The sequence below is a fragment of the Garra rufa genome, chromosome 12 (assembly GCF_049309525.1).
Source record: "Garra rufa chromosome 12, GarRuf1.0, whole genome shotgun sequence".
Taxonomy (NCBI): Eukaryota; Metazoa; Chordata; class Actinopteri; order Cypriniformes; family Cyprinidae; genus Garra; species Garra rufa.
The window spans coordinates 14,021,333-14,033,806 of record NC_133372.1 but is presented as its reverse complement, the minus strand read 5'-3'; the positions used below and the strand labels follow the sequence as shown (position 1 = coordinate 14,033,806).

The 12,474-nt window shown below is 39.3% G+C and overlaps 2 protein-coding genes across 3 annotated transcripts in view; one reads left to right on the top strand and one right to left on the bottom strand.

Moving 5' to 3' along the window:
- The window catches only part of st6gal2b (ST6 beta-galactosamide alpha-2,6-sialyltranferase 2b), a 78,331-nt gene extending 73,654 nt beyond the window's left edge, over nt 1–4,677 (top strand). For both annotated transcript variants that reach the window (XM_073851638.1, XM_073851637.1), the window contains exon 6: nt 3,454–4,677. In XM_073851638.1, coding sequence (XP_073707739.1) covers nt 3,454–3,701 — 248 coding nt within the window. In that variant the 3' untranslated portion in view covers nt 3,702–4,677. The remainder of the gene's footprint in view (nt 1–3,453) is intronic.
- tmtops2a (teleost multiple tissue opsin 2a) overlaps nt 1–11,388 on the bottom strand; it is a 28,581-nt gene extending 17,193 nt beyond the window's left edge. Inside the window, exons 1-2 of the mRNA XM_073851639.1 lie at nt 10,737–11,388; nt 4,738–4,971 (exon numbers count right to left, since the gene is read on the bottom strand). Of these exons, the coding sequence (XP_073707740.1) occupies nt 4,738–4,971; nt 10,737–10,778 (276 nt within the window). The 5' untranslated portion in view covers nt 10,779–11,388. The remainder of the gene's footprint in view (nt 1–4,737; nt 4,972–10,736) is intronic.
- Nucleotides 11,389–12,474: the final 1,086 nt, after the last annotated feature.

Sequence of the window (12,474 nt, the reverse complement as noted above, 5' to 3'; positions counted from 1 at the left end):
CGTATGTAACCATGGTTCCCTGAGAAGGGAAGGAGACACCGCGTCCCCTACACTTTCTTGCCGTGCTCCGGACGAGAAGCTTCAAGTCAAGTCAAGTCAAGTCAAGTCAAATTTTATTTCTATAGCACATTTAAAAACAACAGAGTTGCGCCAAAGTGCTGTACAGAGCTACAGAGTGCAAATAAAAGCTTTTAGAATAGACAAGACAAAATACAATTATAGACACGATTTCACCCGATATAATCCCTTTAATAGATCATATAAGATCAATCCAAAGTGACTTAATTAAAAGCCAAAGAGAATAAATAAGTTTTAAGAGCTGATTTAAAACTGGATAATGACGGGGCAGATCTCACAGCGAAGGGCAAACTGTTCCAGAGTTTAGGTGCCGCAGCAGAGAAGGCCCGACCACCCTTGGTTTTACAGCGAAAGCGTGGGACAGTTAAAAGAAGCTGATTACAAGACCTGAGAGTTCTTTGGGGAGTGTACAGAGTCAGAAGGTCAGATAAGTATTTTGGTGCATTCCCGGATAGCGCTTTGTACACAAAAACTGCAATTTTAAAATCGATTCTGAACTTAACCGGGAGCCAGTGTAAAATTTCCAGAATAGGTGAAATGTGTTCTCTCTTTTTTGTACCGGTCAGAAGTCTCGCTGCAGCATTTTGAACAACTTGCAGGCGAGAGATTGTAGTTTGAGGCAGACCACAGTACAGGGAATTACAGTAGTCCAGCCGTGATGTAATGAAGGCATGAATTACAATCTCTAAATCTTTCCGAGACAAGAAATGTTTTACTTTTGCAATCGATCTTAAGTGAAAGAAACTGCCTTTTACTACTGAGCTAACTTGTTTTTCAAAATTAAGTGCCGAATCCAAAGTAAATCCGAGATTCCTTACATGAGGTCGAGCACTGACAGGGAAGGAACCGAAATTAAAAGTAGATGAGAAAGTAGATGGGCCTAAAATCAAAATTTCGCTCTTACTTTCATTTAGTTGTAAGAAATTATTTGCCATCCAACATTTGATCTCCTCAAAACAGTCATACAGTGCTTCCAGGGGATAAGACATATCAGATTTTGCCGGTAGATAAAACTGTGTATCGTCAGCGTAACAGTGATAGGATATTCTATGTTTCTCAAAGATGGCACCCAGTGGCAACATATAGAGCGAAAAGAGGAGCGGGCTTAAAATGGACCCTTGTGGCACACCACAAAGTAGGGGAACAGATGTAGAAGTAAATTTCCCCATATTTACTGAGAAGGTTCTGTCTTTGAGGTACGAGGCTAACCACTGCAAGGCAACACCCTCAATGCCCACCACTTTTTCCAACCGATGCAGCAAGGTACTATGGTCGATCGTATCAAAAGCAGCGCTTAAATCTAGTAAGACAAGCACTGCGTGCGATCCGTTGTCAAGGATTTGCAACAGGTCATTGTTGACCTTCAATAAAGCAGTTTCTGTACTGTGCATAGATCTAAAGCCAGACTGAAAAGTATCAGAAATATTTGATGTGCTGAGATAGGTATTCAACTGGCTATGCACAACTCTTTCTAAAAGTTTAGAGATAAAAGGCAACTTAGATATAGGTCTAAAATTGTTGAGGAGAGATGGATCTAAATGTGGTTTCTTAAGCAGAGGGTGAACTACAGCATGTTTAAAACTAGCAGGGACAATTCCGGTCGCTAGAGAACTGTTAATAATATCTGTTACAGCTGGGCACAAAGTTTCAAATACTTCCTTAAAGAGACGAGTAGGAACAACATCAGACTCACAACTGGAACATTTTGCCCTACATTTTGAAGATACATCTTTAGTTTCAACATTATTTGTTCTTTAGACATTGCTCTTTAAAAGAAAAGAAGCATCATAATTTTGCAAACTGACCCACATTTGGTTTTTGACCACTGAATGTATGTACATTTTTATGATTTACTCCTGGAGCCATTTTAAAAGTCCAATATCTATAAAACTGAACCATAAAGGGCCTTAAAACTAAAGATGCCAAAAGGAAGGTTTGTTGAGAACCAATATCCAAAAGGGCATTAAGAACAAAAACTTGGAAAATGCTGTTTCCCCATTTTTGAATGGTCACCATAGGCAAACAAAGATTGCTAAAGTCAACAGATTTTACTAACAGATCTACCAATCTCTGTGTAAAAAAAACAACCATGGATTCAGTCATCAGTTTCACCCTCAGATCTCAAGGTAATCGGTCCCTCCAGGACCACATCCAAGTTTGCATACGTCACACCTGCCAAGCCACAGCCTGGTCACATCACGTCTGCTGCTCCAGGGCCTGCTCACGCCACGCCTGCCGCTTCAGAGTCTGCACCCGTCATGGCCGCCCTTCCAGAGTCTGCACCTGTCATGGCCGTCCTTCCAGTGTCTACACCTGTCCTACACCTGTCATAGCCATCTGCTCTGCCCTGGTGGGCTCCAGCTCCGGCTCCGCCTTGGTGGGTTCCTGTTCTGTCTGCACTGCCCTGGTGGCCTCTCACATTGTGGAGGTCTTCTGTCATGCTCTGGTGGCCTTCAGCTCCACCTGTCCTGCCGGCTCAACCCTGGCTCTCTGCCCTGGCTCTCCTCAGCACTGTCTGTTCCGCCTGGGCTCTCCTTGGCACCCTGCTCCATTGGCTCTGACTCAGTCTCCAGGTCCTCCACCCAAGCATGGGCCTGGCCTGGCCTGGCCACTCTATCACCCTCCTGTACTGTGCTGCTTGTTTTGGAGTGTCTGATAGCCATTTCTTAAGGGGGGCGGGGGGTATTACGATCACCAGCTGGAGTACCCGTGAACTCCAGTAGAGGACACTCCAGCCGGAGTCTGGCTATCCTTTGTGAATTCTATTTCCCATGTGTCCCTTTCCCCTCATGTCATCTTGCCATGTGTTACTCTTGTCTGTGTATCATGTTCTAATTGGTTCCTTTGTTCCATGTGTCCTGTTTTTATTGGTTTGTTTTGTCATGTGTTCCCATGTGTTTGGTATTTAAGTCGCTCCCTCACACCCCTGTTTGCTGGTTGTTGTTTAGCCTGTAACGTTTTTCTAGTTTCCGTGTTTTTAGTTTCCTTGCCTTCGTGTTTTTGATCTTGGACTGTTTCTGTTTTTGTTGATTCTTTGCTGCCCGCCCTGACCTAATGCCTGTTTCTTGGATTACTCTATTGGACTATTCTTGGTTTAGTGTTTGCTGTTGTTGAACCCTGCCTGTCTGACCACACTCTTAATAAAGCCCTGCGTTTGGATTCACCCCTCGTTGTCTTCACTACTAGTTACAATTATACATGTCTATATTTCTTTAGAAAAAAATATTAGCAAAATCAAAATTTTGAGCTCTGTAAGTTTTTGAAATTTGGTCGATTTGACATGGAATGACCCAATTGTGGTTGGACTCATGTGGGCTGCTCAGTACAGTCATTATTAATAAATATATTGACTATATCTGTGTGTGTATTTGACAGGTATAGTCATGATGATGAACTTCTGTGAGGAGGTCCATGTGTACGAGTACATTCCTTCTATGAGACAAACTAATCTGTGCCATTACCACGAGAAGTATTACGACGCGGCCTGCACATTTGGGGCATACCACCCTCTGCTTTACGAGAAACTGCTTGTCAAGTGGATGAGCACAGCTTCTGAAGAGGACCTCAAAAAAAAGGGAAAGGTCACACTGCCAGGATTCAGTAAGATCAAGTGCCCACTGTGATTTACAGACTCAAACGTACACAAATAAACAGGTGTACAGGTCTTCAAAACTGTACAAACCCTTCAAACTTAAATACAGGCTGTTATCATCCAATAGGGATATATCCATAGTTATTGTAACAAACTGAGACAAGACAGTACAATAAGGAGGTTAATTAACCACATTTCAAAAGTCTGATCATCTCAGATGGTTCTTTTGTTAAAAAATTACAGCTAACACTGGCAACAGAGTCAGACATGACCTAAATTTGGAGATTACAGATGCTGTATATCCAAAACATGATTGTGATATAGAACAAGAAGAGAGTTTCAAAGTTAATTCTTGATTTGAATGTTTAAATGTGGTAAGATACAGTAAGAAATCAGTCAAGATAGAAAGAGATTTCTTTTTTTTTTTCGATCTGTGCTGTTCTCTTAATGTTTTGTGTTATTTTTTGATTACATCTTTTGCAGTTTTCATTGGTTGACATGGCACTTCAAAGCTGTTAATATACTATAGAATCAAGATCATCAAGATCAACAGATTTTAACTGGAGATAAATAATCAGTGTAATTTTTAAGGTGTTTTATAAATTATTCATTTCATATGCTTTGTTTTGAATGTGAGGTACTACTGACAAACCTCTCTGAGAAGACAGTGTCTGACTCAGAAAAGTTTACCACTGACTGTTGTGCATATTAGTTCTATTAAACTTTTTTATGTACTTCTAAAATCAGTTAGATGCATTTTAAAAACCTAATATATTTTGACAGAAAATTATATCTCAAGCTGTACCAATACTCAATTGCTGTTATGGTCTAAAGAACTCACATTTTTAATGGAGTTTAGTATTATTTATCATTTCCTACAATCAATTTTGTATTTGACATTGTTCCTTCTAAAGATTGGTAATTTGTGTCATCATTGTGGATGTTGGAATTAGACAATGAAATCAAAAGAAATGCATTTGTGTAAGGAATGTTAATTTGTATGCACTCATGGTGGCTCAGCGTATATGATATGAAATCAAATTGTGTAAAAGTTGGAAAAGTCTAACCTGTTTGTTCATAAGGATGTAAATAACAGGGTTGATGACTGTGCTGCTTTTGGCAAGGAGGGATGGCACCACGCTCGCAATGGGTGTGATAATTCCGGGACGTCCAAACGTGGCCATCATTGCAACAACCCCGTAAGGCATCCAGCACAAAAGGTAGCACACCACTGTAGTGATGACCATAAATAAAATGTGGTACTCTCTCCGCCGTGCTGCTGTCTTCCTGATACGCCCTACCTGAGGAAAAACATGAACATTAATTGTATTTTTGGTTTGTACCAGCAGATGATTCAGAACTGGTGTTCAGTATACACAAATCACTCATGAAAGGATTTCTGATTCACTATAAAAGTAACCTACCATCTGGTTTAGAGGAATTACTGACTCATCAGGTTCAGGAATATAAATTATTGATATTTTTAAAGATGTCCTAAAATCAGCAATTTTGCATATGTGTAAAGTGTAACAGATACAGTTGTAGTCAAAAGTTTACATAAACCTTGCAGAATCTGCAAAATGTTAATTATTGTACCAAAATAAGAGGAATCATACAAAATGCATGTTATTTTCACGAGTTCCCTGTCACAGATAATAAACTGAGCAAAAAGTTAACCATATTTGGCGTGCTGTCCGCTGATGCTGCTGCAGTGTGGGGGGCAAGTTAAGAGGCTCCTGCGGCAGCTGACGCTGCTGCTGCAGGGTGGGGAAGAATTCTAGAGGCTCTTGTGGGAGCTGGAGCTGGCGCTGCAGCTGCAGGGTGGGGAAGAATGCTAGAGGCTCTTGTTGGAGCTGACTCTGCTGCTGCAGGGTGGGGAAGAATCCTAGAGGCTCTTGTGGGAGCTGGCGCTGCTGCTGCAGTGTGGGGAAGAAGGCTAGAGGCAGTGGGGAACTATGAATAAGGCTTCTGCAGGAGCAGGCACTGCTGCGGCAGGGTGCTCTCATGGTGGTGGTCAAATGCGGATGAGTCTCCTGCGGGAGCTGCTGCAGTGTGGGGAACAGGGTTAGAGGCTTCTGCAGGAGCTGACGCTGCTTCTGCAGTGCGGGGAAGGAGGCTAGAGGCTTCTGCGGAAGCAGGCGCTCCTGCGGCAGTGGGGAACTTTGAATATGCCATTGAGATAGGAGATGAAAGAGGCAATAGCTAGCAGGGAGAAATCGGGGAATGGTAGATTGTAAGCTATGTGAAATGTTTTAAAACATTTCCATGCTGTTAAGTAAGACGGGAGCGTCCTGGGGGAAATGGCTTGAAGAATGGAATTGAGGGCAGCTGGTCAAATGCAGATCTCCTGCAGGCTCCTGCGGAAGCTGATACTGCTGCTGCAGTGTGAGGGACAGGGTTAGAGGCTCCTGCAGGAGCTGACGCTGCTGCTGCAGTGCGGGGAAGAAGGCTAGAGGGGAACGGCTAGAGGCTCGTACTGAACAGGTTGGAGAGGGGCTGTGTGGAGGGTCTAAAGTACGGGTGGCTGGGTATGGACTGCGTTAAATGGGTTAGCCAATTAGGGTCTGGTGGTCTTCCTTGATGTGGAAGCGGTCTGATCGGATATAGCTCTTGAAGGCTTCTGACAACCAGCGACTGAGTGTTTGGATTTGTTGCTGGGAGAGGCCTTCTTGGACTGCTGTTGTTGCAGCGCCAATTCGAAACGAATGGCTGGAGTAGTTATTAGCTGGGGTGCCGGATAGGAGCAGGATGGACTTAAGGTGCTTCTGAAACCAGAAACAGGTGACGGGACGGTTAGAGTCATCTGTATAAAGTTGGTTGAATGGGTTTTTAGATTGCGATTTCCTGAGCTGGAGAAAGGCTAGGAGGGTTTGAAATGGCTGAATGGGCGATTGGAAGTTAAAGATGTAAATAAAATGACCTCTCGTTGAGTGGTCTGCCTTGCTTTGTTTAATGAAATAGGAGATGGCTTCATTGCCTAGTGCTGCTAGATCGGAGATGGTTGGGTGGATGGCTGGGTTAAAGCTAGATGTGATAGCACGCTCAGAGCATCTGAGGAAACCAAAGAAAGCCAGGATAAACATTGTGTCTAGCGTACTGGCTGTGGATGGATTGGTAGCCTTTACGGAGGGTGGATATGCATTTGGTTAATATTTTTAAAAGTTATCGATTGTCGGGTGTCTTGGCGGGTGGGATGGGTTTTTTGTATGCCTTTGATGAGTAAGGCAGTTTGAGAATTGGTTATTTGGGGTGAAGGTGAGGTATATAAAAGTTTATGGAAAATTTGGATCTCGCTTAAGTATCCTTTAATGGAGCTGACTTGGAGGCATGGAGATGAAAGAGGCAATAGCTATCAGGGAGAAGACGGGAAACGGTAGATTGTAAGCTATGTGAAATGTTTTAAAACATTTCCATGCTGTTAGGCACTTGGTGGAGTCCTGCCACGGTCCATTTCCCTGTGGCTGGAGTGGATGAGAGGGCTGAGGCATAGGAAGACGCCGGGGAAGGTGGCTGACGCCTGGAAGGTGCTGGTGAGCCAGTGCTTGACAAGACAAGAGATGATGAAGGTAGGATTGTTTGGTTATTTTTAGGGATTCTCTCTTGTGCTGATCGTATTGGGAGGGTGATAGCTTATGATGAATTGGCCGTGCTAATTATCTGTGCGAGCTCCTCCCGAAATTTGTTAATAAAACATCACTTAGGACTGCCCTGAATAGGATATTTTACATAATATACATTTACATATAGTCCACAAGAGAAAATAATAGTTTATACATACTTGATTCTTAATACTTTGTTGTTACCCGAATGATCCACAGCTGTGTTTTTTGTTTTTGTTTAGCGATGGTTGTTCATGAGTCCCTTCTTTGTCCTGAAAAGTTAAACTGCCTGCTGTTCTTTAGAAAAATACTTCAGGTCCCACAAGTTTTTGTATATTTGAACCCTTTCCAACAATGACTGTATGATTTCGAGATCCATCTCTTCATACTGAGAACAACTGAGGCACTCAAATGCAACTATTACAGAAGTTTCAAATGCTCACTGATGCTTCAGAAGGAACTTATTTTGTGTTCTGGGAAACATGTAAGTATCTTCTGTAGATTCTGAAGGGCAGTACTAAATGAAAAAAAAAAATATATATATTTAGGCTTTAAATGCAATGTTTTTCTATCTGAAGAATCAGTAAGGGTTTGAACTTTGTGTAATAGTTGCATATGAGTCACTCAGTTGTCCTCAGTGTGAAAAGATGGATCTCAAAATCAAAGAGTCATTGTTGGAAAGAGTTCAAAAATGCTAAAAAAACAAATAATTTGTGGAACCTGAAGTATTTTTCTTAACTTTAAATATTGAGACAAACAAGGGACTCATAAACAACTATCATTAAAAACTATTTAAAAAAACAGCTGTGGATCATTCAGGTAACAATACTGTTGTCACGTGTGAGATGAACGAGGTCTGGGTCCAGATGCAGGTAAGGGATGTTTATTAACAAAATAGAAAAATAACCAAAACAAAAGGCCAACACGGCACCAGTGGTGGACGAAGTACACAAATCAAGTACTTGAGTAAAAGTACAGATACGTATAATAGAATATTACTCCAGTAAAAGTAAAAGTACTCCTTTTTCCATTTTACTTGAGTGAAAGTACAAAAGTACTACATTTTTTGTGTACTTAAGTAAAAAAGTACTGACATATTTTGCAATTTTATAAAGGCTATAAATTTATATTAGCATATATATTTTTTTATTATCCTACTATAAGCCTTGGTTTTTCCCAAAATAACCACTAGCCTATATGGAGTCAAGATAGATTTTTGTTGTTGATATGGTCTACGTTGACAATGTTCACTGTGAAGCTTACATTGCATTGTAACGTTACCTGAGAGAAAACTGATTTAACCATCTCATTTTCACCAGTAAGAAAAGTGTTTTAAAGCTTGTTATTTTGCGGAACGGCACAGTTATAAATGATATGAGAATAAGGCCTGAAGTTAGGAAGAAAAATGTAATTATATTTTCATAATATTTTTCTTTTTTCTCAAACATTGTCTGTGGTGTAAAAACACCCCTGGCCAAATGTCCCCAGAGGGCATCACTTCCCACTTTGATAATTTCTGTAGTTACCATCTGAACATCACATATTTTCTTTTCCCTCAGATGTAATCTGTCTAGATGGTTGATTATAAATATTTGGACTTCATATCTGAAAATTACCTCAACTTAGCACCAGCAAGCTTGTTAGCTAGACAGTTAGCATCAGCTAACAATATTTACTTATTTTCAGTATGGTTATGAATAAACATTTATTTCTGTATACTAGGCTAGTTGATTCAAACAATATAAAAAAGTATACCGTTAATAAACAATATAAAAACAGACGTCACATAGGGCTAAATGCGTAGCATTTTAATAAAACTGATGAGGTTACAGCAGCGAGGAATATGAACGTGTAACGTTATGAGTTATTTGATTTAATCTGTGTTATTTTAATGTTTCGTTTTTTTACCTAAAAAGAGACGATGTTGATGATGTGTCTGCATTTAATCATTTCAGCGGGCTTAAATGCATCACCCTTTACAGCAGATTTAGTTCGCAAACAACTGACAGTTGCAATAATTAATCCTAAAACTCGACATTATATCTTACTTTTCGCAGCATCAGTCGCGCGCGCTCACAATCTCCCGGTTCTTATTTGTGAATTCAGATGACTGGAGACTCGCTCTAAACGGCTCATTTGAATCAGTGAGTTTGAACAGCTGCAATTGGATCAGTCCAATTCGTGAATGAATCGCTTGTGGCGATTTGCGAACCGATTGAAAAGAATCAGTTTGTTCATTAATCAGACACTGCTTCTGCGTCTCGGAGCACGTAATATATTATGAGGAGTAACGACATGTTTTATTAAATGTAGTGGAGTAAAAAGTACGATATTATGCTTTGGAATGTAGTGAAGTAAAAGTAAAAGTTACTCAAAATAAAACTACTCCAGTAAAGTACAGATACTTGAAAAATGTACTTAAGTACAGTAACGAATTACAACTACTTCGTTACTGTCCACCACTGCACGGCACAAAACGTAATAAACTGAAACACTAAATATGAGCCAGGATTTCAAGAACACAGAGTAGACCGACAGAACAGAAGACAAGAAACAATGCAGACTCAAGAGAGTGGTGGGAGAATGGAGATTATAAAGACTGTGGTAATAGTGAACAGCTGTGGGAGAAACAGGTGACAAAATCAAGACAGGTGTATACAATCAGGGAAGTGCAGTACAAGGGAAGGGGAAACAGCGACCTCAGGTGGCTGAGGGAAAAGCTGCAGCCCAGAGTCATGACAACTGTATTAAGATTTAAGTGTATGCAAACTTTTGAATGGGGTCGTTTATATAAATTCAACTATTATTTTATTTTGTGGACTATTTCTCCATGTAAACATCTTTTATGTGATTTTCTTTTTATTCAGGTCAGTACTAAATAAAACATAGCATGCATTTTGTATGATCCCTTTTATTTTGGTAAAATAATTAACATTTAGCAGATTCTGCAAGGTGTATGTAAACTTTTAACTTTATGCAACTGTAAATTGAATTTCAAATATAATGCACCACTTTTAAGAAATTTCATATTGGGTCTTCTTTGTTATGTCAATTTTTAGAATCTAAAAACAGAAATTGAGTATTTGAATTTTTTTAGGAACTATTTTTCATGAAGTCACATCAAGAACATCATCCTTTTTTGTGACCTATTTTGAAGAAGCGCATAAGAGCGCTGACTTGTCTAATTTTTCAGCATAGTAGAGAGTGTGGATTCCAGATATCACTGGTTTAAACATCATCTGAGGCGATTTAAACTTTATGGAGTCTGAGATATTGACCTAGTTTGAGCTTGAGTCAGAGTCATTGTTTAGTTCCAGAGAGGACTGGAAACTGCACTGGAGGCTGTGGTTTTGAGTTGAGTTGTGAAATCTGACTTGATAATCTCCTTTCCCTGTTGTGTTGAAACTGTACACACATAACTGAAGTGTTACGTTTACATTGAATTGAGATGTTGTGACTGAATTTACCTGTTTGACAGCACAGAGGAGCCGGCTGTAACAGTACACCATGACCAGCACGGGGATTCCCAAACAGAAAATAAACAGGCAGATGATATAGGAATGTGACTGTGGGGTGTTGGCCGTCCATGTAACCGAACAGCTGGTTCCTGCTCCTTCCAGTCCATAGCTACTCCAGCCTAGCAGGGGGGGAACCGTCCAGAACAATGAGTAGAGCCAGGATCCCCCGACAGCCAATAAGGGTTTGCTGTAGTCTGGGGCCCTCTTGTTGTAAACAGTTAAAGTGCTGTAACGATCATACGAAAGGATTGCCAGAGAGATCAATGATACAATCCCTGTTAAAACAATGAAAAGAGAAATTAGTCTGTATGTTTACAGTTAAATTACAGAACCACTTGTATAATCAAAAACATTGTCATAATTGTTATTTAATATAAACAAATGCAAATGAACCAGTGAGATTTTCTTAAGCTCCATGAGTAAGTTCTGTGTTTATAAACTCCAGGGTAAAGCTGCCCAAAGAAATACATGAGAAAATGTATAATACCATGTTAGATTTTTTTTAAATGTTTGCTTTTGTACTATTATTATTGGTCTTAATTTAGCTCTTTAGCATTTCAACATAAATTTCAACAGATATGCTATATACTGTACAAAGACAGCTACACTAAATGGGATTTAAATAGGAGATTATTTGAGCAAAATTATTATTATTCAGCACTGACTTTTCATTGTGATATAAAAATATTGTGATGTATGATCATATGCAAACAATAATAATAATAATAATAATAATTATGATTAATATTATAACATTTGTTAATTCCATATTTTCAAACATTTTGATGCGTTTAACTGTTCAGAACAAACAATGGACTCATGAACAACCATCACAAAACAGTATTAAGAACGAAGTGTTCCTAAACCCTAAAGGGGTTATTTTAATAATTTCAGCTATTTTTTTTTTTTTTTTTTTTTCATATAGTCTTGTGGACTATATGTAAACATCTTAATGTAAAATATCTTACTCAGGACAGTACTAAATAAAAAATAACATGCATTTTGTATGATCTCTTTTATTTTGTTAAAATTATTCACATTTTCACATTCTGCAAGGGTTTCCCAAACCATCGCATGCTACTCTACATAGATTAATTTCCTGACAAAAACATAAATTGTCAATTTGAGAATAATTTACCAGGAAGTAATTGCAAGGTAATAAAAATACAGTCTGTCCTACTCTTCACATATAGCTTCCCAGGAGAAGCACTAAATGTCAAAGTGATGTTATATTTTTCAAAACAAAAATTATAAATGACTCCCAGGTACATGTCTATTTCAAAGAACATAGCATGAAGTTGGAGAACCAACACAGCCACATTTTGTTTCCATTAAATATTAATGAAAATGCCTTTAAGCAACACTCATTTTCTGATGTTGTTCAAAGGGCAAACACTGGATTTTTAGACTGGTTAATGAAACATCAATTTCAAACATTTGCATGCAAATACGTTCATTCATATCATGCCAAAACAGATACGTCGTCAACATTTAGATAATTCACCAGGTATTCACCAGAATATGAATGGCACATAAGTAGACTCATTCTTTTTGTTTTCTCTTCTTACGTATGCAAAGGCCTGTATTAATGAAGATCTTCGTAAATCTGCTAATCTTTGAGTCTGTTGACGGAATCTTGATGGCTGTCGTGTTTGTCACTGTGTATGCAAGGAACAGCACACAAGAC